Source organism: Chrysochloris asiatica, unplaced genomic scaffold (assembly GCF_000296735.1).
Source record: "Chrysochloris asiatica unplaced genomic scaffold, ChrAsi1.0 scaffold00369, whole genome shotgun sequence".
In the NCBI taxonomy this organism is placed as follows: domain Eukaryota; kingdom Metazoa; phylum Chordata; class Mammalia; order Afrosoricida; family Chrysochloridae; genus Chrysochloris; species Chrysochloris asiatica.
In genome coordinates this window covers 683405-710369 of record NW_006408887.1, presented here as the reverse complement: position 1 = coordinate 710369, position 26965 = coordinate 683405, and the positions used below count along the sequence as shown (strand labels likewise).

The window sequence follows — 26965 nt, the reverse complement described above, 5'->3', positions numbered from 1 at the left end:
ACTTGACGGCACTTAACAACAAATATATATATAGTTTCACGAGTTTTTCTTCTCTAGAAAACCCAACCTAGAACATATCGTAAGTCGCATTTCAGTAACCTCAGGAAATGATAAGTGATTTTGATCAAAGAATAGGCTTCAAAAGAGGTAAGTAGGAAGGAAGAAACAAGTTGAACCCTGATGGGTCTAGCTTTAAAGTTTAACCCGTTCATGGCCCAATTATTTTCCACTTTGATGCCATGGTTTCTAACAAAGGCATGCTGAATTATGGAACATTTTGGAAATTTTGTTATGAAACAGAGGTTTTTTGAAACTCTCTGTGGGATGTACCCTGAGCTGCATTCTAGGTACATACAATTTAGAGTGTCTGAAAAATGTGATATTCACACAAACATGGAATCACTGCGAGAAAAGCAACTTCCAAACAATGTACAGAAGAACCCAGAAGCATATTTACAAGGTTTATCTCCCAGTAAAAAAGCCAAAAAAGAGGGGAAAAAGTATGCAAAATCACACCTCTAGAATGCATCGCATAATACAATACCCTGGAAAAACAGTAATTTGTGGTACTCTACTTCTTCCATTTTAAGCAGCTAGGTCCCCTCCTAATGGGGGCATGCACTGTCAGAGGGAGATGCAGCTGCACAAGAAACACCAGAATAGTAAAATGTACGTGGCATTATAAGTCCTGGGAGTCATGAAAGGGTTAAAAAGGAGACAGAGTTTTAGAACAGGATGTTATAGTTAAGTCACTACAAGTCAGTTTCAACTCATAGCGACCCTGTATAGGGTTTCCAAGGAGCAACTTGGTGAATTTGAACCACCAACCTTGCAGTGAAAAACAACCTTGCAATCCAGTGCATTATGCCACAGCACCACATGACTACTGATAAAAAGGTTAGTGCTGAAATCACATATTGGTGCTTCTAGAGTTACAATTTTTCTAATTTTTCTGTGTTCTCAGACTCAAACAGTATTTTTATATGGGATAATTTAAGATAAAAATCGGAATTTCTGGATTTTCTTAAAAAATCTGAAGACCTGACAACAATGTTTGCTCTATAGTCCTGTATGACTTTTAATATATACATATGTTTGGGTCTACCAAATGTGTATGTACTCTGCAGAGGTTGAATAATTATGGAACATTGTGCAGGCAATGGAGTCCTGCTGTTGCACTGTGGGTTAATGCACTGGACTGCTGGTTAATGCTTTGAACCGCAAGGTCACCAGTTCAAGCTCACCAGCCACTCCTCGGAAACCCTATACAGTATCATTATGGGTCAGAATCAACTTGATGGCACACAACAACAAACGCAGGCATCAAAAAGAATTGGAATTTGAATTATAAACAATTTTCATATGCCAATGGAAAAAGCAAATGGCTGAATGTAGAGTGTGATAAAATTACTGTTAAGATTAAAACCATATTGCGATATATAAATTACATAACATATAAAATATATCTAGGATAAGATCTGAAAGGATTTACTTAAAGCAAATTATTCTTGGTGGTTATTTAGTAAGAAAAAATTAAGGTTCTTCAACGGCAGAACTAAGTTTTTAAAATGAATGTTCTCATTATAATAATGATACAATTTCCCTAAGAATTGCTATTTTTCCTTTTCTTCAAGTTCAAAAGCAGTTAAGTAGGATTCAGTATTTTATCCACATGACTCAAGAAAGTATAGTTGTACAAATAAATGGTAAACTTCTGAGCCAATACTAGTAAACCAGGCGAAAATAAGTATTTTAAATAGATGACTGAGTTATTATCTTGGGCCTTAAGTTATTTGCTAGTCAGCTAGGTGTGGCGCTATAGGATCATCATTGGACTGCAAACCACAAGGTTGGCAGTTCAAAACCACCAGCTGCTCCTCAGAAACCCTATGTTGTTGTTTGTTGTTAAGTACCTTGGAGTTGGTTCCAACTCATAGTGACCCTGCACAGGGTTTCCCAGGCTGTAAATCTTTACAGGAGCAGAAAGCCTCATCTTTCTCCTACAGAACAGCTGGTAGTTTCAAACTGCCAACCTTGAGGTTAGCAGCCCAATGATTCGTAACTACTATGCTACCAGAGCTCCTTAGAAACCCTATACAGGATCACTATGGGTCGGAAACAATTTGATGGCACTTCACAACACAACAATAGCAATAAAGATCTTTAGGAATAGGTGGCCTTCTCTAGGTAGGCACGAGGTGACAGGTAAGGCAATATGCAGTAAGAGAGAGGTTGGCAGAAGAAAGGTGAATGTAGGGAAAGACACAGGGAGGAAGGAGTGAAAGCATTACATGGAGGTGAATACTGTTAACTGGTGGTTCATGGAGGCAATTGCAATTACTGAAAAGAAACAAAGTATATAATTTGTAAATATAAAACACATGATCTGTTCTGTACACCTTCACTCAATTCACAATAAATTGATTTTTAAAAAAAAGGCCTTCGCAATGAAACGAAATACGATAGGATGAATGTAAAACTGATATTCTTCCATGTACACCTCACAATAAAAACTCATTTAAAAAAAAAAAATCAACCATCTAATGTTATATAAAACTATTTTAAATCTTTAACATAATATTACAACTATTTCCAGCTATTCAGTGTTAAATTGTATCCTTATATTATTAAATAATTATGATTTCCCTATTTAAAAAGTAACCACGGCAAAAAAAGGGTGCCTTCCCAGTTTTCATTCAATCTAACCTAACTCTATTGATGGGTGCTTTTCTTCCTTCACTTTGCTGCTCCTATTCTAACTGGGAAAAGGTACTAGAGACATTTTACTATCAAAACTGACCTGGGGATGAATTTTAGGAAGGCACACCCTCAAAGAATTCTTACACAACAAAACTTGAGTTTTGACTTTAGCACGTCCTTCTTGAGACGTTATTAAGTTATTTTTCCCCAGATGTCATTTAATAGATCCAGGGTCTTCACATATAAAATGGAAAACAAAATGTTATGAAGATTAGATTTTAAGAGGAGAGAAGACGTGTGCTCTTCCGATCTGTGTTCTTGCAAAGGACCTAGGCAAGGCCTACTATTATAGCACAAACTGGTTTATCTTTCACCATCAAATACACACACAAAAAAGAGATCTTCATTCCTGTTGAAAAATTCATTGAAATAGCCTTTATATCTAAAATCTTCTTTGTTGTTAAGTGCCTATTGAGTTATTTCCAATTAACAGAGATCCTGTGTAAGATTTCCAAGTGACTGGTGGTGTAGCAGTCCAATTCTTATCCTACAGCACACCAGAACTCGTAAGTCTTCTTAATGCCCACCACATAACTGGGTGGGGCCATGCAAATCGAGTATGTTGTTGTTGTTAGGTGCCGTGGAGTCCGTTCCAACTCATAGCGACCCTGCACAGGGTTTCCAAGGCTGCAAATCTTTACGGGAGCAGAAAGCCTCATCTTTCTCCCATGGAACAGCTGGTAGTTTCGAACTGCTGACCCTGAGGTTCGCAGCCTGTTTCGTAACCACTATGTTACCAGAGCTCCTTACAGGACTCTAATGTCAGGACTGGTTAGTTTTGACATCCCACTAGGTTTAAATGAAGCCATCTCAAAAACAGAAATAGATGATCCAAAACCATCAAGAACCATGATCAGAGCATAAGAACCCTACCTGAAAAAGCAAGGCAGAACAGCTGAAGGCTTCGTAGCCCACTGACCAAGTAAAACTGAGTGCCTATGGGCAGGAGGCTGGCTTGCAAAATGAACCCTTTTTTGGAGGTAAGGGAGGGGGGCATTTACTAAAGGAGCAATAGGGTACTAACACTTGCCCAAGCAGAGCAGACTGACCAAGAAGCCATGTGGCTAATATGCCAAATACAAGAGCAAGGCATGCCTAACAGTAAACCAGAGAAGAGGAGCTCCTGAATTGTACCCTACTCGTTTCATTAATAAACCCAATAATCCTGAGTATTGTCTTTGAGTTTTGTGTGGCCATTGCAATGGATTATTGAACCCAGATGTGAAGTAGAAAGTGCTGTGATGTTTGATGTGAGAAGACGTCTAAGAAGGTTGAAGGGTGGAAGCATGTCTGTTCTCCACTTCATAGGAATCAACCTTGGGTAGATTTTGAGTTTGATTCTCCTTCCCCCTTGTTTAAACCAGAAGTAAGACATGGCCTCCCCACGAGTTTGCAATCCATAAATCTTAAACTATAGTCTAAAAAGTCTTACAATCTTCTACTGATTTTTGTTTTATGTAAGATCTAAGTAAATACATCAGAGCACTAATGGAATACATATAGAAGCAAATTCAGGATAAGATCCAGAAAGACTTTATTATAAACTCTCACACCTATACCAGAAGCAGAAGCATTAATGAAAAGCTCATGATTTAATGCAAAATTAGCTGATACTTTGAACAATTTCTAATAGTTAAAAAAAAGAAAAGTATTAGTTTATATATAAAAAAAACTACAGTTATTATCCTATCAGAGAAGTATTTCATTTTAAATAAAATTTCTTAGTGAGGGTGACATGAAATTAAGACTTTCTGCTAATTTACAAAACACTAGAGAAAGCTAATATTAAAATAGTAAGTTTTCCATAGAAATGCTACATTATACATGAAAGGAGCCCTCTTAGCACAGTACTTAAGTGCTCTGCTGCTAACCAAAATGTCATAAAGAATCAAAAGCAACAGGTTTTTTTGTTTGCTTGTTTGTGGGCAGTATATATAGAGCTATGCTCACATCAATTTCTTTGCTTGTTTTTTATTTAATTCTTTCATGACCCATGGGACATATATCACCCACCAACATTTGCAGCCTCTCTCTAGAGAAACTGCTATTTCAGTTGTAGGACATACTACCACCTGGTGAGGATCTGAAGAAACAGGCCTCATGTCACCAATCCTATCACCAGTATCCACATGGGTCCCACATAATTGTACAGAAAGCCATATTACTTCAAAATAAATTGATTTCAGCACACCTTCCATTACTAAAAGCACAGGATATTCAACAACATAACTCAATCACGAATAGGCTAACTTTTTTTTTTCTTTTAACAAATTGTTGTTAAGTGCCATCTAGTCAATTCCGACCCAATGCGACCCCGTATAGGGTTTCCAAGGAACAGCTGGTGAGCTTGAACCACTGACCTTGCAGTTCAAATGACTTTGCATTCTGACACATTAGCCCGCAGCACACCAGGACTCGGATAATCATATTTGTTGTTGTTGTTATGTGCTGTGGAGTCAGCAACCCTGTACAGGGTTTCCAAGGCTATAAATCTTTAAGGGAGCTGAAAGCCTCATTTTTCTCCTGCAGAACAGATGCCAGTTTCGAACTGCTGACCCTGAGGTTAACAGCTCGATTCATAACCACTACGCTACCAGAGCTCCTTTAGTAACACTGTTTTTGTTGTAATGTGCCACACAAGGACTCCCTTAAGTTTTATTTATTTTTGGTGTATAAAATTCTGTAAATTTTACACGCCATTAGCACAATCTGAATATAAAACAAACTCATCAACCCCAAACTCCCTCCTGTCATCCTTTTACAGTCACACCTGTCTACTCCTAACTTTCTGGCAAGCACAGAGCAGGTCTCCATTACTAACTACACAGTAGTTTTATCTTTAGGAGAAGGTCATATTAATAGAATCATACACTATGTAACCTTTTGAGTCTGGCTTTTCATTCAGGATAAAGCCTTAATGGTTCATTCAAATTGTTGTCTCAAAAAGTGCTTCCTTTTATTATGGAGTAGTGTTTCACACTTTGGAAATACCACAATGTTTAACCATTCACTCGCTGAAAGACATCTGAGTTGTCTCCAGTTTCGGTTATTATAAGTAAAGCTGTTAGGAGTATGAGAATATCAGCTTTTGTGGGGACAAGTTTTCAAATATCCAGGAGTCAGACTGCTATATCATATGTTTAACTTTAAAAAAAAACTCTCAAACCATTTTCCAGAATTGGTGTGCCATTCTGTATTCCCACCAGCAATGTGCCAAAATTCCAGTTGTTTTGAATGCTCATCAGTATGTGGTACCGTCAGTTTTTAGTTGAGCCATTCTAATAGGTCGTGTTCTTGTATGGCACTGGAGGATAAGCACTGGAATGCTAACCACAAGGTCAGCAGTTCAAACTCACCAGCCACTCTATGAGTCGAAACTGACTCTACTGTCACACAACAAAAAACAATAGGTAATATCTCATGGACCACCAATGGAGAAGAGCCGAGATCCTACCCAGAGAAGCAGGGACGCCTGAAATGGAGACAGAGACGATGACATGGAGGGATGAAGCGGCTGGGGACTTTGGATCCAGAGAGCGAGAGGGACTGTGGGCCGAAGACTTGGGGGGAGTGTAGAGGATGGGTTTCTAGGAAGATGATGCAGGGAGGGGTTTGGAACCATGGCAATGAGATGATATACGATGGAATGAATGTAAAACTAAAGTTCTCTCATGTAAACTATCATATAATTCACACACAAAAAAAATTTTTTTAAACAGATAATAATGATACTTCACTGTGACTTTTAATTTGACCACCTTAATGGATATAAGGTCAGCGGTTCGAAACTACCAGTCGCTCCGCAGGAGAAAGATGAGGCTTTCTACTCCCATAAGGATTTACACCCTCGGAAACCCTGTACAGGGTCGCTATGGGTCGGAACCGACTCAAAGGCACTTAACAACAATGGATATTTTAAAATAGCACACACACTGCTCTACTCCCTTAAAACAAATTCTTCTGACAAAATCAGACCTACAACACCCCTTAGGATGGGGTCCTAGTAGAGTAGTGGGTTACAAGTTGAGCTGTTAACTACAAGGTCAGCTGACTGAACCTACTAATTGCTCCTCTCCTTTAGAGAAAGATGAGGCTTTCTTGCTCCTGTCAAGATTTATAGCCTGGGAAACTCAACCACTATCCCTCAGGCGACTTAAGTACTAAAGGATTGTTTACTAAATTAGCTCCAGAATCAAGTCTGTTTTTACAACTTTTTTTAAAAACCTTCTATTTGGTAAAGTGTCATTTCTTGCTATTAATGGTGCTCCTCAGAAGCAGAGCTTGAAAACTGATAACTAAGCTTACTGGAATTACATCTAAAAAGGAGTGGACAGTCTGTGAGTGAGACAGTTTAAAAGATTCATCAATGAAAAAAAGAGAAAGTTTTTTGTTTCAATTGAACTTACAAAAATTGGGGGGTGGGCTGGTAATTGTACTTAAAGAGGCCTGGTGTGGAGCTGTGGGTTAATGCGTCACACGCCAGACTGCAAAGCCTTTTGAAATGCAAGGTCGGAGGTTCAAGCTGCTCCTCAGAAACCCTATACAGGGTCGCTATGGGTCCGAATCTACTCGCAGCACTTAACAACAACAACAATTGTACTTAAACTTCATAAGATTTTGCTGAGAAATTCTAGTAGTTAAATTTCTTATGCTATTACAAAAAAGATAAGGTTTGCAACTGAGTCCTTACTACATATATCTGTGCAATTAACACTGTATGATTCAATACCAGGAGTTATAAGCTTCTCAAGCAAAATGCTTAACAGACAAAACTATCTTGTGTCCAAGAAACCTCAGAGGGTTTCCACTTATTCACAATGATCAAAATTCTGAGCATGCAAGATATTGGTGAGGGGCTGGGGGGATAAATGAAGCAATTTTCCAATTAAAAATAATTTAACAGTTCTTTAAGAAGACAGAGTGTTTGCATACATACTGACTCCAATAATATTCACAATGTTCCTTCCAAAATTCACCGTTTTCTTCAAAAAAATTAAATTACCTAACACATTTATCATGTATTTTGGAAGTGTCTCACATCTAACAAAGAACATTACCTTGCTTCTTAAAGAGTCCTAGACTCAAATTCACAAAGTGTAAGCACACTCAGCCAACGCTTCCTCTCATCCAAACTTCTCCGGAGGAATGGCACATCCTGTATTTGCCATGCTCACAGACCAATCACTACTCTTCTAGATGCCTCTACCAACGGACTTTAAAACCATTTTCACCAATTGCAACAGGATTCATGGGTGGGACTTCCGCTATCATTTTAGGTTCAACAACTACCATCTCATCATATAGCCTAGAGGCAATCATGAGGAGTGAAAATTTCAAACTTTGAACGCAACCAGTTTCAAGCAGAAATAAGAGAATGACAAACAAGTTGGGAGACAGGGTGGCAACAGTTAAAAAAAATCACATCAGCTTCCCCACCAAAACAACAGAATTTTAATACAAAAAAAAAACTGAAAAAAGCAAGAGATACAAAGTGATGTCGTGAGATTTATTTATTTATATATTATCTGAACAGTCACTCCAGGTTCCTAAAGTTCTCCCTTGGCCCAGTTTCATCCAAGAAGCCATCTGCCAACACAGTCGAATGGCTGATAATTTTAAGATGTGATAACGATCACAATCGAAGGTCACTGAATACTTAACTATGCACAAGAAAAATTAATCCTGTCATTTCAGGCCTATAGTTCATGGTCTAAAAACTTCTCCAGATTCACCCTGATTTGGATGGAAGTACTTGCACAAGAGATACACAAAACTGAAGTGTTTTTAAAGGCCCCTTTCACACACTGTAAGGCACAGAACTGACAAGAAAGATTCCATCATGTCAAATTTTACATTTCGTTGAAATCTAACACAGTATCATGGGCAATTTCTCTAGACATTTTCTCTTAAAAGATGCACCACCAAGTATTGCGTTTGAAGAACTCATTAACTTTCTCTAAGTTTTACTGTCTACCACCCACTGAGGAAAGAGGCAGCAGCGCGCCAGCATTTCGATTCAACTTCTCACCACTGGTCTTGGGCCGCCACCCTTACTATTGCAATTTCTTCTACTTGCTTCAGTAATTAACATGTTGCTGGAGAAAATCGGCTAAATTCTTCAGTATTTGGTTAGAGTTAATTCTTGATGATGACACTGCAATCTGCAAGTTCCGATCTAGAACTACTTAAGAATCCTCAAGTGTTCTACAAACATCTGCAGATAGCAAAACGGCCGACTAAACACCGAGGAGCAGAAGTCTAGCATCTTGACAACAACGAGGTTAAACTTGGAAGGTGCTAGCCCTGAATTTACACAACATTACAAAGTCAGCAGGCCAAGGGCGCCCAGGGTGCTAGAAAATTACAAGGGGGCGTTCATCCATCTTGGGGCCCAGCGCTGCATTCCAACTCCAGGTCTAGTCGAGCCCAGGCCTAGGAAAACTTTTCGTCTGAAAGCTGCGGGCCCCACCTCCAACAGTTGAAAAAGGAGAATGACTTACTCGCCGGGCTTTTCCCCGCCCCCAGCGCGGCCGAAGAAAGCCCGGCGACATTTTGAGCGCCTGGGCAGGGCCCCGCGGGTGGCGGGCAGGACCGCGAGAGCTGCAGACAGGGCCGTCCTTACCTTGATGTGGAAGCGGATGAGGGCCAGGCGGATGCAGTGGGCCATGCAGACCGGCGGCAGAAACCAGACCTTGGGCGGCGGCGTGCCCTTGTTCTGGACATGGCTGACAATCTGCTGCGCGGTCTGGCGCTCGTTGCCCTGCCGCTTAACCCACTCGTGCAGCCGGGCCTTCTCCAGGGCGCCGTTGAAAAAGACGAAGAGTTCAATGTTGCCGTTGAAGCACGCCTTGGCCAGTGCCGCCAGGTAGCCGAGCATGTGGTTCCACTGGCCGCCGCTCACCCAGTCCGTGTAGAAGCCGCCGTAGAGGCGGTGCAGGCAGTTGTCGGCGTCGATGAGGAGGCGCAGCGGCGTCTGCGGGGGCCGCTGCCGGCCGCCGCCCACCAGGCTGCCCCGAGCCAGTTTCTGCAGCTCCACAGGGACCACAGCGCTCGGGCAGTGTTTCTCTATGTAGTCCTGGAAGCCTTGCACTCCCATGGCGGCGGCGGCGGCGGCAAGCGGGAAGGCCGGCGGCGGCGGCAGCAGGCCCGTAGCGCTCTGCTCTCCTCGGCTGGGCAGCGGGGGTGGCGGGGGCGGGAGCCTGAGGGCGGAGGGCGCGGGGCGGCGGCTGGCTGAGGGCGAGGAGCGGCGCTCTAGGAGGGACTTGTGCGAGTCGGGGGCACGCTCATGGCTGCTGCGGCGGCCGCCATGTGCTGCTGCCTCACAGGGCCATGGCTGGGGAGGGATCTGCCGCTGCCGCCGCCGCCGCTGCCGCCGCCGCTCCGAAACTGAGGCTGTAGCTCGGCGCGCAGGCGGGGCGCGGGCGGGCGGGCGCGCGCGGAGGGCGGGCCAGGATCGCTGACGTACAGCCGCTCCACCGATGCACGGGAAGGACGCCCCGCAGCCGGCGGAAGAGGCGGTTCACGTTTGACGACTAGATTGGGGCCGCCGCCTGCTCCAGCAGTCCAGCCCGCCGCTGCCGGGGCCGCCAGCGCGGGCGGGAAAAAGACCGAGACGGCTCGCGGGCGCCTCCCTGACTGCCTGCTTGCCAAGGCTGTTGGCGCCCGCGGCGTCACCGAGGCCTGAAGGAGCATGCGCCGTGATAGGAGGGTTTGAGCGTGGTGGCGAAGGGCTAGGGTCAAGGGTGAAGGGGAAGACAGTGCTCTCAGGAAAGCGGGCTCCAGTCCTGGGCGGGTGTTCGCGCGACTCAGCCCTCCAACTGAGATCTCCGATTGAGAAAACGTGCCATTCGGCCTCCGCGGATCACGCCAAGGTGGTGGAGAAAGAAAGTATCTCCCCGGCGGAGTTGCCGGCATGGCTCTGCCTTCGAACCAAAGGTCAGCAGTTCAAATCCACCAGCTGCTCCTGGGAAACCCTGTACAGGGTCCCTGTGAGTCAGAATTCACTTGCAGGCAATTAACAAGAACTTCCATGAAAGCTGATTGTAGCTTCAAGCAAAATGACAAGCTTTGACAGCTGCAATCTTTTCTCTGTTATGATGCTATTTATTGGTCCAATTGTGAGGATTTTCATTTTCTTTACATTGAGGTGCAATCCATACTGAAGGCTTTAGTCTTTGATCTTCATCAGTAAGTACTTCGAGTCCTCTTCACTTCCAGCAAGCAAAGTTGTGTCATCTACTTATCACAGATGTTAATGAGTCTTCCTCCAAACTTGATGCCATGTTCTTCATACATCCAGTTTCTTGCATTATTTGCTCAACATGCAGATTGAATAACTATGGTGAAAGATTACAACCCAGGTGCACACCTTTCCTGATTTTGAACCATTCTGTATCCCCTTGTTCTGTTTTAAAGACTGCTTCTTGGTCTGTGTACAGGTTCCTCATGAAAACAATAAAGTATTCTGGAATTCCCATTCTTTGCAATGCTGTCCAGATTGTTACGATCTACACAGTCCAATGCCTTTGTATAGCCAATAAAGCACAAGTAATCGTCTTTCTAAGAAGTCCTGGTTGCTTAGTGGGTTACAAGTTCAGCTACTAACCACAGGTCAGCAGTTCACATCTACCACCTGTTCCACGGAAGAAAGATGAGGTTGTGGGCTTCTCTAAAGATTTTCAATCTTGGAAACCCTATACAGGGTCAGTGAGTCAGAACTGACTCCACAGCACACAACCACCACCACCAGTCATCTTTCTGGTATTCTCTGCTTTCAGCTAAGATCCATCTGATGTCAGCGTGATATTTGTATTTCCACATCCTCTTCTGAATTCAATTTCTGGCAACTCCCTGTCAATCTACTGCTGCAACCCTTTCTGAATTCTCTTCAGGAAAATTTTACTTGCATGTGTTCAGTGATTTCCTCATTCTATTGGGTCACCTTTCTTTGGAATGGGCACAAATGTGAATCTCTTCCAATCAGTTGGCTAAGTAGCCACCTTCCAAATTTCTTGGCATAGATGAGAGAATGCTGCATCAATTTGTTAAAACGTTTCAATTTGTATTCCATCAATTCCTGAGTGTTGTTTTTCACCAATGCCTCCAGAGCAGTGTGGACTTTTTACATCAATACCATTGGTTCTTAAACATACGGTTGAGTTGGACATCAATTCTTTTTCATACAGTAACAGTGTGTAACACCATTTAATGCTTCTTTTGTCATTTAATATTTTGCCCATAAAATCCTTCAATATTGCAACCCTATGCTTTCATTTTTTTCTTCAGTTCTTTCAGCTTGAGAAATGCTAAGAGTGTTCTTCCCTATTGTTTTGGCACATTTCACTATAATACTTTGTCTTTTTGAGCTGCCCTTTGAAATTTTTATTCTAATCTTTGTATTGGTGACTTCCATATAATACAGCTTTATTGCAAGAAATAGCTTTAGACCCTGGTTTATCATTATGTTTTCATTACTAACAAATTGTTTAGCTCAGATAACTACAATGGCAGACATTATAATGCCTAAAAATACTAGTGGCCTTAAATGTCAAATAATCACAGAAGAGACTTGATAGAATTATAGGTCTATTACAACATGAAATGCCTCCTTACTTCCTTTTTAGTTCCAACTGTGAATTGGCCCATCTTTTATGGAAGCTTTCCTGAGACTTGTAGAGCTTCTCTTAAGGAGAATTATTTAAATCCTGTAATGCTTAAGAGTTGGGCTGCTAACCTCAAGGTCAGCAGTTCAAAACTACCAGCCTTTCCACGGGAGAAAGATAAGACTTTCTGCTCCTGTAAAGATTTACAGCCTAGGAAACTCTATGGAAGGTTGCTATGAGTCAGAACGTACTCCATAGCACACCACCACAACCACCACCACTGCCATTGTTTTTGTAGCTTCTGGATAGAGATCTTTACATGTCTTCTATTCCAAAGTTCTACAGTAATTGCTTTTAAAAAGTTTAATACTGTATTATGCTTTAATAATACTTTTTTAAAAAAGTATTATTGAAGCATTCAGATACCACAAACTCTTAAGAGTTATAGTATGTTTACTTACTTCCAGTCTTCCCTTCTGCTTTTTTTCTAGAGAAATCTAGAAACAGGATGCAGCTAATACTGTTGAGATTCAAAGAGCAGATATTCAATGAAGTAATTTACATCCAATGACAGCCCATGCAGACTGAAAGAAGTCCCCATTAATATCAAAACATGTGTTGAAAAAAGTACAACAGGAATGCTCCTTAGAAACTAAGATGACCAGACTTCATCTTTCATACTTGGGACATATTATCAGGAGGGACCAGTCCCTGGAGAAGGACATCATGCTTGGTAAAGTGGAGGATCAGTGCAAAAGAAGAATATCCCCAACAAGATGGATTGGCAGTGGCAGAAGCAATGGGCTCAAGCATAGCAGCAATTGTGAGGATGGCATAGGACTGGGTGGTGTTTTGTTTTGTTGTACATAGAGACGCTGGATCAAAAATGACTCGACAGCACTAACAACAAAAATCGAAGATGAGTTGAATTTTTTATTTCTTATAATTTCATCTCAGTGAAGGATTTGTTTTTGTTTTATTCATTTGGTGGGAGGAGGTTAGTTAGGAGTTAGTGTTAGAACTGTGACTGTGATCTAGGTTAAGCCTAGAGTTTCTGAGGAGTGGCTGGTGGATTTGAACCACCAACCTTGTGGTTCAAACCAACATTGCAGTCAAGTGCTTATCCTATGGTGCCATATCAGGACTCCTCGACTTCATTTAGTGTTAGGGTTATGGTTAGGACTATATCACATCAAGTAAAATTTTGCTAAAGATAAGGCAAAACGGCTGTAACAGTACATTGTCAGGGATCTGCCAGAGGTTCAAGCCTGATTCAGACAAGGATGTGGAATGAGGGATCTCATTGTTGACGTCAGATGGATCTTGGCTGAAAGCAGAGAATACCAGAAAGATGTTTACCTGTGCTTTATTGACTATGCAAAGGCTTTTAACTGTGGATCATGACAAGCTGTGGACAACATTGCCGAGAATGAGTATTCAAGAACACTTAGTTGTGCTCATGAGGAACCTGTACATAGACCAAGAGGCCGTCATTCAAACAGAACAAGGGAACACTGAATGGATTAAAATCATGAAAAGTGTGTGCCAGGCTTGTGTTCTATCACCATACTTACTCAATCTGTATGCTAAGCAAGTATCTGAGAAGCTGGATTATATGAAGAAGAATATGGCATCAGATTTGGAGGAAGACTCATTAACAACCTGTGATATGTAGATGATACAGTCTTGCTTGCTGAAAGCCATGAGGACTTAAACTACTGACGAAGATCACAGCCTTCGATTTGGGTTGCACCTCAATGTAAAGTAGGCAAAAATCCTCACCACTGGACCAGTAAATAACATCATGATAAATGGAGAAAAGATTAAAGTTGTTAATCACTTCATTTTGCTTAGATCAACCATCTACACTCATGGAAGCATCAGTCAAGAAATCAAACGACAGATTACATTATGTTAGTCTGCTGCACAAGACCTCTCTAAAGTGTTCAAGAGCAAAGATATCAGTTTGAAAACTAAGTGCACCTAACCAAAGCCATGGTATTTTCAGTTGCCTCATATGCATGTGAAAGTTGGACAGTGAATAAGGAAGACCACAGAAGAATTAATCATTTGAGTTATGGTGTTGGAGAAGAATATTAAAGGTACCACAGACTACCAGAAGAACATACAAATCTATGTTGGAAGAAGTACAACTAGAATGCTCCTTAGAAGCCAAGATGGCCAATCTTCATCTCGTACTTTGGACATATCAATAGGGACCAACCCCTGGAGAAGACCATCATGCTTGGTAAAGTGGAGGGGCAGTGAAAAAAAGGGAGACTCCAAGGAGGTTGATTGGCACAGTGGCAGTAGCAGTGGACGCATGCGTAGCAGTAGTTGTGAGGATGGCACAGAACCAGGCAGGTTATACATGGGGTTGCTGTAGTTTGCAAGTGTCTCAATAGCACCTAACAAAAGACAAATACTGTGAAAAATAAATTTCTGTTTGTTCAAGAAATTTCACATGTAGTATTAATATTATAGCAGCACTCGTTGGTCAGTTTGTTATACTGTGATGGCTTATGTGGTGCTGTGATGCTTAAAGTTACAGACTGGTATTTTAAATACTAGCAGGGCTATCCATGATGGACAGTTTTCAGTGGAGCTTTTAGGCTAAAACAGACTACGAAGAAGGAGAAGCAAACCACTGCTGAATGGTTAACCACTGAAAATCTTATGAATAGCAGTGGGACATCTTCAGAACAATTGTGGGAATGGTGCAGGACAGGGCAGTGTTTCATTCTGTTGTACAAAGATCAGTATGAGTCAGAATCCATTCAACAGTACCTAACAACAGCAGCAACAAGTACAGATAACTTCAAATGTAAGAATCAGCACAAAACCAATTCCTGTAAGGCAGAGATCAAGTATATCCCAGATTTTCATTCTCCAAACTGCTATATTACTCCATCTTTGATGCCAGCTAATCTCCCTCCCCTCAGCAATCTTCCCTTCCGCATCTGGCTCAGCAATTTGCTGCAACATCTCACAGAACTCATAGATTGTACTTACAGTTATGTGGTTTATTAGGGAGCAGGGTGTAACTTGGGATCAGTAAGCATACAGGCATAGTTTCCCTTCTTTAATGCAAAATAGCTCTGATAGCTCTCTCAGCTCTTCTCAACTGTACAATCCCCCTCTCAGTCCTCTGAGGATAGACTCCTCTTGGCCCCTCCATTTGTCACCACTGTTTTTGTGGATGGGCCCTTCCCGGGCTCTTACTGTCTTCGGTATTAACAGCCCTTGACAGTGTTACAGCTCATTTAGGAGGTGCCTTGGCTTCACTCTGACTCTGTCTTCTTCTCTCTTCTTTCTTTTGTTTTTTCCAGCTGCTTCTCTTCCTGCTTCTTTCTGCCTCTGTGTGGATACTGACTACTTAAACTCACAAGCTTCCTTGTCAGTTTCTAAGCATGGCATTTGCACCAAAGCCACAAATTGACCAATCACCTCTCAGATCACAGATACTTCTTTAGCATAGTAGGCTACAACTCACCTCATTTTTATAGTCTATTGACCAGTTCCTGCAAGGTACACACCAATCAGAGGGCTCACAGCCAGGCAGACTGTATCAAACTGTCTTTGCTTACAGTTTTCTAATGAAATATCATCTTACCTGGAAAAAGTAACAACCCTCTGGGGTAGAAATGAGGGCAAAGGTAGCTAGCTCCTTAGGGCTCAGGGGGGAAATCTCTGAAGATATTTTTCCAAAGAACCAAGGTCAAAGGCCATATAAAGGACTCATTTTTGCACAATAAGACAGAATTTGGTACCAGAGAGTGGTGTGCTGATTTTACAAATACCTAAAATGTGGAAGTGTATTTGGAATTAAGTAATGGATAGAGAGTGTAAGATACTTTTTCATTGAATTTTGTATATATGTTTGGCTTTTTATGTGAATTAGATAAAGGTTTACAGAGCAGATCAGTTTTCCATCAGATTACAGTCCCCTCAATGTAGCCTCACTTACCCCACTTCCTCCTTGTGTTTCCAGTGTCAATTCCTTCTTCTTTCCTGACCCTTCTGATCTTTTTCCTTGGATAAATTCTGCCCTTGGTTGATCTGAAATGACTGATTATCCTAAGGGGCGCATCCTCACTTCTTGTTAAGTGCTGTCTAGTGGATTCTGACTCATAGCGACCCTGTATAGGGTTTACAAGGAGTAGCTGGTGAGAGCTTAAAAGGAAGTGAGAAGAGTCATAGAGAAAGTATTGTTTTGAGAATACATAGAGAGCTGTCAGCAGTGTTGTTAGAAATATTGACATTATATGTGTTTCTGATGAGGCTATAAAAGGAAATAATGAACATGTGATTGGACAATGAAGGAAAAGCGATGTTTATTTCTGCAGTAGCTTAGAACTCATCTGAATTATGTTCAGATGTTCAGTGCATGGTAGAACTTATAAGTGATAAACCTGGATGTTTGACTGAGGAGCTATCTAAGCAAGGTCTTAAAGGGGTTGTGTGGTTTCTTCTTGCTGCTTATAGTAAAATGTAAGAGGAAAAAGGTGGACTTTAAAATGGACTGTGCAAGATGAAAATAGACTAAAGTTTTGGAGAATTCTGTGTACAAAGAAAGGACATGTGCCCTAGAATTGTCATCTAAGGATGTGATTACACAACCTTTGCTTAAGGAAACTAAGCCTGTGATTGACGGATCTAACCAATTAGCACAACAGAAACCTGTCAACTTAGAATGAGAGGGATAGAAACAAAATGAAAGAAATGAAAGCTTTCTGCTTGTTAGAATTTTACGTACAGGAAGAGGGCCAAAGGAGCTCTGTTGTTGTCCTCCATGAAAAGAACCATTCCTGGGGCACCTGTGACATCTTCAGAACTCTTAGAAAGAACATGGAAACCAGACTGCCTTAGTTTCAAAGGATGAAGCCACAACTGTTTGAAAACAATCAGCTCTCCACCTACTCAGTTCCAAAATGCAGGGCTACCATTCAGATATGCCAAGAGAGTGGGACCACCACCTACAGCTGAAGGGGTGGGGCTGCTGTACCCAAGAAGCAGGAGAACACAGCCTGTTAGTGCCATTGGGACTACTCAGATGGATTAGGAGAATGTGAACACCCAAAGCCAAGGGAACAGAACTGTCACTTGATTGATATATTTTTAAATAAAATTTAATTTACTAAAACAACAACAAAAAATTTAATTCAATCATGAAGATTCCATCAGCACTACTTAAGGTGGTGGTTGTTGTTGCTGTTGTTAAGTGCCGTCGAGTCGGTTCCGACTCATAGTGACCCTGTACAGGGTTTCAAGGCTGTAAATCTTTACAGGAACAGAAAGTCTCATCTTTCTCCCGTGGGGCAGCTGGTAGTTTCGAACTGCTGACTTTGCGGTTCGAACCACTACACTACCAGAGCTCCTTACTAGTTAAGGTAAGGCTATAAAATTCTTTTTATGTCAGTTAGAGAGAATAGATGCCAAAGTGAGTATTCTCTTTCAAAGCAGTTCATGTGAAAGTTTGTCCATTTATTCCACAGGTGCTACCATTGCCTACCCTGCTTGAAATGCCTCTTTGAGACTTGCCAGTAGAAGCTGTGGCACTCATTTGAAAGTTTTTCATGAAAATAGCTCTCCTTTCTCTAGTATAGATATTTATGAATAACCCAGTATCAGTTGGACATAAATGTTATGTGACAAATGAGAAAGAAAATAGAACCTATACCAAGGGTAGTGTTTGTTGTTTTCACCCAGGTAGTCTCATGCATTCTCAACCTTGTGGAATGGCCAATGGACCTGTTGTAGTGATAGGACACTTGCATTATACTTCCTGTCCCTTGTGAAAGGAACATTTGATCTTCACATCTTTCTTTCTGCCTTTTAATGGCATCTTAAGACCCAAGAAATGCATCCACAAGAGAATTCTGAAACCAGAACCAGAATCTAAGGAGTGATGGGTATAGAATTCTCCCTGACATGTTCAAAGCAGGATGAATAAAAGGTACAAATCTGAATGCTAGGGCAATATCTTGTACATAATGTCCCTGAATAATTTGACCCTAATTTCCTATTTAGTCTTAAGAATGAGGAATGGCACTGGTGGTTTTGTTTTATTGTGGTACTTTGTTGTTAACACAAAAGTTCCTGAAAATCTGAAGAAAAGTAATTTATAATTCAGTTGTTTGGAATATGAGATGCATTTTGTCATGGGCTCAAGAATTTTGAGTGCTGATCAGTTTTCCATTTAACTCATGACACTTTTCTGACACAATAGTAGAACCTGAAGACCATGTGAAATGCTTCTCAACTGCTGACATGGTGGTGCAATGTGATCAGTTACTAATTTATCATTTATGACCAAGTTCCAAAGTTTGCAAACAATTTAAGCATTTACTGCTATTATAATAGTTACTGGAGAAGAGCCCTGGTGTCACAGTGGTTAAGCACTCAGCTGCTGACTAAAACATCAGCAGTTTGATGTAGCAGTTTGCTTCTTGAAATTTTTATAGCCTTGGAAACTGTATAGGGCAGTTCTACTCTGTCATAGGGTTACTATGCGTCAGAATCTACTGTGCAACTATGGATTTGAGTATAATAGTTACTTTTCATCATTTACATTCCAAAATGGGAACTGGGTGAAAAATTTGACCCTGGGTAAACTAAGAGAATATCTCACTGCTTTGACCATCATTCATTTTTTTTGGCGTCATTGTAAAGGGAAATAGTAGAAACCTGATTCAGAACACCCGTAAGGGAGGTGGCAAGGGTAGAACTGAGAGGATGTTGACTGATTATCTAGTTGTAGTAAGAAGAAACATGGAGAGGAAGGGGTCTTGGGTCGCTAAGAAGTGTTGGAAAAGCTTCTGGAGTTTTGGAATGTAAATGAGGAAAAGTGACTATCCCCCAATTGGTGGAGTGGGAACCTAGACAGTCCTTGGCAGACATCAGACAGATTGAGAACCAGAGTTTCCAACTGTTGTAGATAGGGAGGGGGCAATTACAGCTATCGGTAGAGAACAGTAACTCTATGACTGAGATGGTATTCACCTGGTTATATAAAATGTCCGTCAGCCAAGCATTTGAAAACTCATTCTCTTGAAGAGTGCCAGAAGTGTGAATTTATAGAAAGTTGCTAATACTGGCCCATTGACTGACACATTAAAACTAAATGTATTCCTGTTTTAAAAATTATGGTTGAAAGCGAAAAATGAACATAACATCTTTGAAGAGAACAAAACATAAGGCACCCCCTATTACAGATTAAAAGGAAAAAAAAAAAAAAAAACAAGAGAAGAAATGGAGACTAGAGATACGAGGGTGCACTTCCAGGTAATTTAAGTTGATAATTAACAGATTACAGCATGGTGGTAGATAAACGTTAAAGGTGCAAATCCCAAACCTTGAGTAATTTGTTCTCTTCCATAAGCACGGAGTCCAACCTTAGCCCCAGGGTACAATTTTCCTAATATATTGCTACTGATTACAGAGCTAGCTGTGGATGTCTTTGTCACTTGAAAAAATTGAGAACTCACCTTTTATTTTTATTACTGGTGAATAAAAGACTCAACTAAGTAGAGTATTAACTAAAGATACAATTCTGTAAAATAATTTGGAAGGAATCAAGTAAACAAAATAGACAATATTCTCCTATTTTGGGCTGTAGATGAATTAATCAAATGCAAATAGGTTGAAATAGCAAAAGAGCTTAAAATATGTATAATATTTCTGCCATTGTTACCCTGATTTTGGGTAGCGATTTCTGTGATAGATGGTATCATATCTCTGTAATACTATTGTTAATTTTTCATATTTTTCTCTGTTATGTGTAAAGTATTTTCATGAACTCAAAACATTTGTCCTATAGTTTAAATAAGTTGTTGAAAATAAGTGCCCATCTATTAATTGTCACATATATTGTGAACCCAAGAAGATAAAATGTTTTTTGAATTTTAAATACAAATGTTTGCTTTTACCTCAACATGTAAAAAGCTTATTTTTAATCAGTCACTGAATTTGAACCAGGGATGCAAATTATATAAAACATTTGTCAACCAAACATTTGTCAACCATTAATGTTACCAAAAAAAAAAAGAAAGGATTAGTTTTTGTTTCAAAAACAGAACACATAGTTAACCAGGTAAAATGTTATTGTTAGATACTTTCAAGTTGGTTCCAACTCATAGCAACCCTGTGCAGCCCAGCAAATTGAGAATGAAACACTGTCAGATCCTGTGTCATCCTAACAATTGCTATGCCTCAGTCCATTTTTGCTGCTACTATGTCAATCCATTGGAGGTCTTCCTCTTTTTCTCTGATCCTCCATATGTCCCAGGATAATGGTCTTCTCCAGTGATTTCTCCCTCCTGACAACATGTACAAAGTATGAGAGATGAAGTCTTGCCGTCCTTGCTTCTAAGGAACATTCTGGCTATGTAAAAGTTGGACAGTGAATAAGGAAGACGGTAGAAGAACTGATGCATTTGAGCTATGGTGTTGGAGGAGAATATTGAAAGTACCATGGACTGCCAAAAGAACCAACAGATCTGTGTTGGAAGAAGTACAGCCAGTGCGCTCCTTGGAAGCCAGGATGGCCAGAATTCCTAGATGGTCAGACTTTGTCTCTTATATTTCTGACTTATTGTCAGGAGGGACCAGTCCCTGAAGAAGGATATCATGTTTGGTAAAGTGGAGTGTCAGAGAAAAAGAGAAACACTCCCAACTAGATGGGTTGGCACAGTGGCAGCAGCAGTGGACTCAAATGTAGCAACAACTTTGAGATTGGTGCAGGCCTGGACAGTGTTTCTTTCTGTTGTGCATAGGGTGGCTTTGAGTCGGTACCAACTTGATGGCACCTAACAACAACAACTTATTCCAAGACAGATTGCTTGTTCTGACAGTACATGGCACTTTCAATATTCTTCTCCAACATTGTAATTCAAGTCCATCTATTTTTTTCTACAGTCTTCCTTATTCATTGTCGATATTTCACATGCATATGAGGCTATTGAAAACACCATGGCTTGCGTCAGGAGCATGTTAGTCCTCAGGTAACATCTTTGCTCTTTAACACTTTAAACATGTCTTTTGCAGCAGATTTGCTTAATGCAATAATGTCTTTTGACTCCTTGACTGCTGCTTCCATGAACTTTAATTGTTAATCCAAGCAAAATGAAGTAATTGACAACTTCAGTCTTTACTCCATTTATCATATTATTTATTGATCCACTCATGAGGATTTTCGTTTTCTTTACATTGAGGTGCAATTCATACTGAAGGCTGTGGTCTTTGATCTTTATCAGTATTTCAATATTCTGTTTTAGCTAGCAAGGTGTGTCAACTACATATCGCAAGTTGTTAATGAGTCTTCCTCCAACATAATCATATACTCAGACTTCTAGATTATTTGCTCAAGATACAGATTAATAAGTACATTGGAAGAATACAACCTTGGCACATACCTTTACTGGTTTTAAACCATTCAAAGTCCCCTTATTCTGTTCAAATGACTGCCTCTTGATTTATGTATAGGCTCCTCATAAGCACACTTAAGTGTTCTGGAATTCCCATTCGTGTCAATGTTACATGTAGTTGGATATGATCCACACAGTTGAATGTCTTTGTGTAGTCAATAAAGCACAAGTAAACATCTTTCTGGTATCCTCTGATTTCAGTGAATATCCATCTGACTTCAGCAATGAAATCTCTAAATCTACATCCTTTTCTGAATCCAGCGTAAATTTCTGGCTTCTCTCTTTCAATGTACTGCTGCAACCATTTCTGAATTATCTTCAGCAAAATTTTACTTACATGTGATTTAATGATATTGTTTGCTGATATCTACATTGCATTGGAGCAACTTTTTTTTTTTTTTTTTTGGAAAGGGCACAAATATGAATCTCTTCCAATAAATTGGCCAGGTAGCACTCTTGCAAATTTCTTGGCATAGATGAGTGAGCACCTCCAGCGCTACATTAGTTTTCTGAAAGTTCTCCGTTTGTATTCCATCATTTCCTGGATGGGCTTTGTTTTTTGCCAGTGCTTTCAGTGCAGCTTTACTTCTTCATTCAGTGCCATCTGTTCTTGATCAAATAGTACCTCTTGAAATGATTGAACATTGACTGATTCTTTCTGGTACAATGATTCTGTCGATTCCTTTTTTTGATGTTTCCAGCATCATTCAATATTTTTCCCATAGAATTCTTTAATATTGCCACCCAAGGATTGAATTCTTTTTTCAATTCTCTTACCTTGAGAAATGCTGAGTGTGTTCTTTCCTTCTGATTTTCTAACTTCAGTTGTCTGCACATTTCAGTACTCTTTTTCTTCTCGTGCTGCCTTTTGAAATTTCTGTTCATCTGTTTTCCATTTTCAGTTTTTCCAATAACTTTAGCTTCTCTACATTCAAGGGCAAGTTTCAGAGTCTTTCTCTTCTGACATCCATTTTTGGCTTTTCTTTCATGTCTTTTTAATGACCTTTCACTGTCTTCACACATAATGTTCTTGATGCAATTCCACAACTCTTCTGGTCTTGGGTCCCTAGTATCTAGTGCATCAAATCTGTTCTTGAGATGGTCTCTAAATTCAGGTGAGATATATTCAAGGTCATATTTTGGCTCTTATAGATTTGTTTTACTTTTCTTCAGCTTCTGCCTGAACTTGCATATAGTCTGTTCCACAGTCGGCCCCTGGACTTATTTTGACTTATGTACATCTCTTCCCACAGATGTAGTCAGTTTGATTCCTCTGTATCTCATCTGGTGAGGTCCACACATAGGTTGTTTTAGGTACTGTTGAGTTGTTTCCAACTCATAACGACCCTATGCACAACAGAATGAAACACTGCCCAGTCCTGTGTCAACCTCACATTTGTTCATGTTTGAGCCCATTGCTGCTGCTGCTGTGCCAATCCATCTTCTTGAAAGTCTTCTACTTTTTCTCTGATCCTCCACTTTACCAAGCATCATATCCTTATCCAGGGACTGGTCCCTCCTGATAATATGTCCAAAGTATGAGAAACGAAGTCTGGCCACCCTGGCTTCTAAGGAACATTCTGGCTCTATTTCTCCTAACACAGATTTGTTTTTTCTTCTGACAGTCCATGTTGCTTTTAATATTCTCTAACACCATAACTCAAATGCATCAATTCTTATATCATCTTCTTTATTGTCCAACTTTTACATGCATATGATGCAATTGAAAATACCATGGCTTGGGTCAGGTGCACCATAGTCCTCAAATTGATGTCTTTGCTCTTGAACATGTTAAAAAGATCTTGTGCTACAGATTTTCCTAATTTGATTTATTGACTGCTTCCATAGCTCTGGATTGTTAATAAAAGCAAAATGAAGTTATTGGCAACTTATTTCTATTTATCATGATATTAATTGGTCCAGTTGTGAAAATTTTTGTTTTCTTTACATTGAGGTGCAACACATATTGAAGGCTGTGGTCTTTGATTTTCATCAGCAAGTGTTTTAAGTCTTCTTGACTTTCAGCAAGCAAGATTGTATCATTTGCACATCACAGGTTGTTAATGAGTCTTCCTCCAATCCTGATGCAGCATTCTTCATATAATCCAGCTTCTTGACTTATTTGCTAAGCATACAGATTCAGTAAGTATGGTGAAAGAATACAATGCTGGCATACACCTTTCCTGATTTTAAACTTTTCAGTGTTTGTAGTTGTTAAGTGCAGTCAAGTCCTTTCTGGATCATAGCAACCCTGTATAGGGTTTTCAAGGAGTGGCTGGTGGGTTTGAACTGCCAGCCTTGTGGCTAGCACTCAATGCTTATCCTACACCATCACACTAGGACTCCTATTCAATGTATATAGTTGTTGTTAAGTGCTGTCAGATTGGTTCTGACACATAATAACTCTACATATAGGGTTTCTGAGGAGCAGCTGATGAGTTTGAACTGCCGCCTCACCAGGATTCCATTCAGTATATAGTCACATTTTTCACAGTACTGGATATTGCATAATAGAATTTTATAAGAGCAATGACTTTTTCATTGCAAATACCATTTTTCAACAGCATAAAACAAGGTGACTATGTTGCTGAAAAAAGGAATTCTGGTAATGTAGTGGTTATGAGTTGGGCTGCTGATCTCATGGTCAGCAGTTCAAAACTACCAACAGTTCCGTAGGTGAAAAATGAGGCTTTCTGCTCCCATAAAGACTTACAGCCTCAGAAAGCCTATACAGAGTAGCTATGGGTCATAAACAACTAACTAACCATTGTTGTTGAAAACAGGTTTCTATCACAAAAATCATATTTTAAAACTATGGATCCTTCCTCTTCGTTTCCAACTTTCACATTCCAGTCACCAGTAATTATCATTGTATCTTGATTGCGTATTTAATCAATTTCAGACTGAAGAAGTTAGTAGAACTCTTCAATTTCATTATCACTGACTTTAGCGTGATTGGTAAATTTGAATACTAGTGGTATTCCTTGTAGACATGGGGATATTATCACAGACATCCTTATGCTTCAAGAGAGACCTTGAAATACTCCTTTTGACAATGAATGTGATTTCCATTTCTCATAAGATTGTCATTCCCAGCATAGTAAACCATATAATTGTCTGATTCAAAAATGGCCAGTACCAGTCCTTTTTAGCTCACTAATGCTTAGGATATGGATCTTTATGCATTCCATTTCATTTTTGACAACTTCCAATTTTTCTAGATGTTAACTTCCTACTTTCTATGTTCCAGTTATTAATGGATCTTTGCAGCTGTTTCTTCTCATTTTGAGTTATGCTCCATCACCAAATGAAGGTCCAGAAAGCTTTGCACCATACGTGCCATTATAGTCAACTTTATTTTGAGGAGACAGCTCTCTCCCAGTAATATTTTGGATGCCTTTCTAACCTGAGAGAACCTCTTCTGGCCAATTCTGCTCCTGTCTGTAAGATTTTCAGGGGCTAACCATTCATAAGTGGTCCCCCTTTTCTTCTCCTAACCTGTCTTTGTCTAGAAGCTCAGTTGAAGCGTGTTAATCATGGGTGACCCTGCTAATATTTAAAATACCAGTGGCATAACTTCCAGACTCACAGCAGCACACAAGCCATTATAGTATGACCAACTGGCAGACAAGTGGTGGAAACAGGAAAAATAATCATAAATAGATTTTATGTCTTATGGTTAGAAGGAAAACTTTAATCTTTCAAAAAGTAAAATAAATAGTTCAAGGTCTCAAGTCATAGTATTGAAAATCATACTTAGAAAGTCCAACATTTATTGGACTTTACTTAGTGGTTGTTACATTGTTAAGTACCGTCGAGTCCGTTCTGACTCACAGCAACCCTGTATAGGGTTTCTGAGGAGCAGCTGGTATATTTGAACTACTGACTTGTGGTTTGCAGTCCAGTGCTGATACTGGAGCGCCACATTAGAAGTCCTTACTTTGTGTTCGTGGTGGTTGTTGTTAAGTGCCTCTGAGTCCGTTCCAACTCATAGTGACCCAGCATAGGGTTTCCAAGGAACAGCTGGTGAGCTTGAACCATCAATCTTGTGGTTCAAGCCAACCTTGCTGTCCTGCACTTATATGACAACACCACACCAGAACTCCTATTTTGTGGTGGTGGTAGTGGTGTCATGGAGTCTATTCCAACTCATTGTGACGCTACATAGGGTTTACAAGGCTGTAAATATTTATGAAAGCAGAAAGCCTCATCTTTCTCCCACAGGATGGCTGGTATTTTCAAACTGCTGACCTTGAGGTTAGCATCCCAACTCATAACCACTATACTGCCAGAGCTATTTTGTGGTAGGAACCCAAATTATCTCAGTTAATAATTATAGCAACCTTTGAGGTAAAGACTATTGTTATCTTCTTTTTACAGGTGGTGAAAACCTAAGTTCCAAAGGTTAAGTAGTTTTCCCAAGGGAATCAAATTAGGAAGAGACAGATTTAGGAGTGTGATTCCAGAACCTTAATACTCTATGTGCCTGAAGGTGAAAATAAATTTATAGAAAATCATGGTTACTGGCACTATTGTTTTTCTGTGCCATTGAGTCAATTCTGACTCATACTAGCTATATGCTGAAGTAAAAATGCCATGCAAAGTGTAATCTTTGCCAGCCATTACTCATCTGTCAGTTCATTGTACTGAGTCGACTTGTGTGTTGCTTTGAGGCTTGAAGCTGTGCCACTGGTATTTTAAATACCAGCAGGGTCACCCATGGTGGATAGGTTTCAGCAGAGCTTCCAGACTAAGAAAGATTACGAAGGAAAAGGCTGACCACTTTTGAATGGTTAGCAACTGAAAACCTAATGAACAGCAGCAGAGCAATGTCTAACTTGATGCCAGAAGATGAGGCTGTCAAGTTGGAAGACACTGAAATATAACTGGAAAAGAGTTGCCTCCTCAAAGTAGAGTGGCCTTCATGATGTGAACAGAACAAAGCTTTCAGGACCTTCATTTGCTAATTGGGCACAACTCAAAATGAAAAGAAACAGTTGCAAACATCCATTAGTAATTGGTATATGGTATGTACAAAGTATAAATCTAGGAAATATAGAAGTCATTAAAAATGAAATGGATGCATAAAGATCGATATTCTAGGCATTAGTGTACTAAAATGTACTGGTATTGCTGATTTTGAATCAATCTTATAGTTTACTATACCAGGAACAACAA

General features: G+C 40.2%; 1 protein-coding gene across 2 annotated transcripts in view; it reads right to left on the bottom strand.

Annotated features, from left to right (window-relative positions):
* FAM120A (family with sequence similarity 120A) overlaps positions 1–9856 on the bottom strand; it is a 203013-nt gene extending 193157 nt beyond the window's left edge. For both annotated transcript variants that reach the window (XM_006876241.1, XM_006876240.1), the window contains exon 1: positions 9383–9856. In XM_006876241.1, coding sequence (XP_006876303.1) covers positions 9383–9856 — 474 coding nt within the window. The remainder of the gene's footprint in view (positions 1–9382) is intronic.
* Between the last annotated feature and the right edge of the window lie 17109 nt (positions 9857–26965).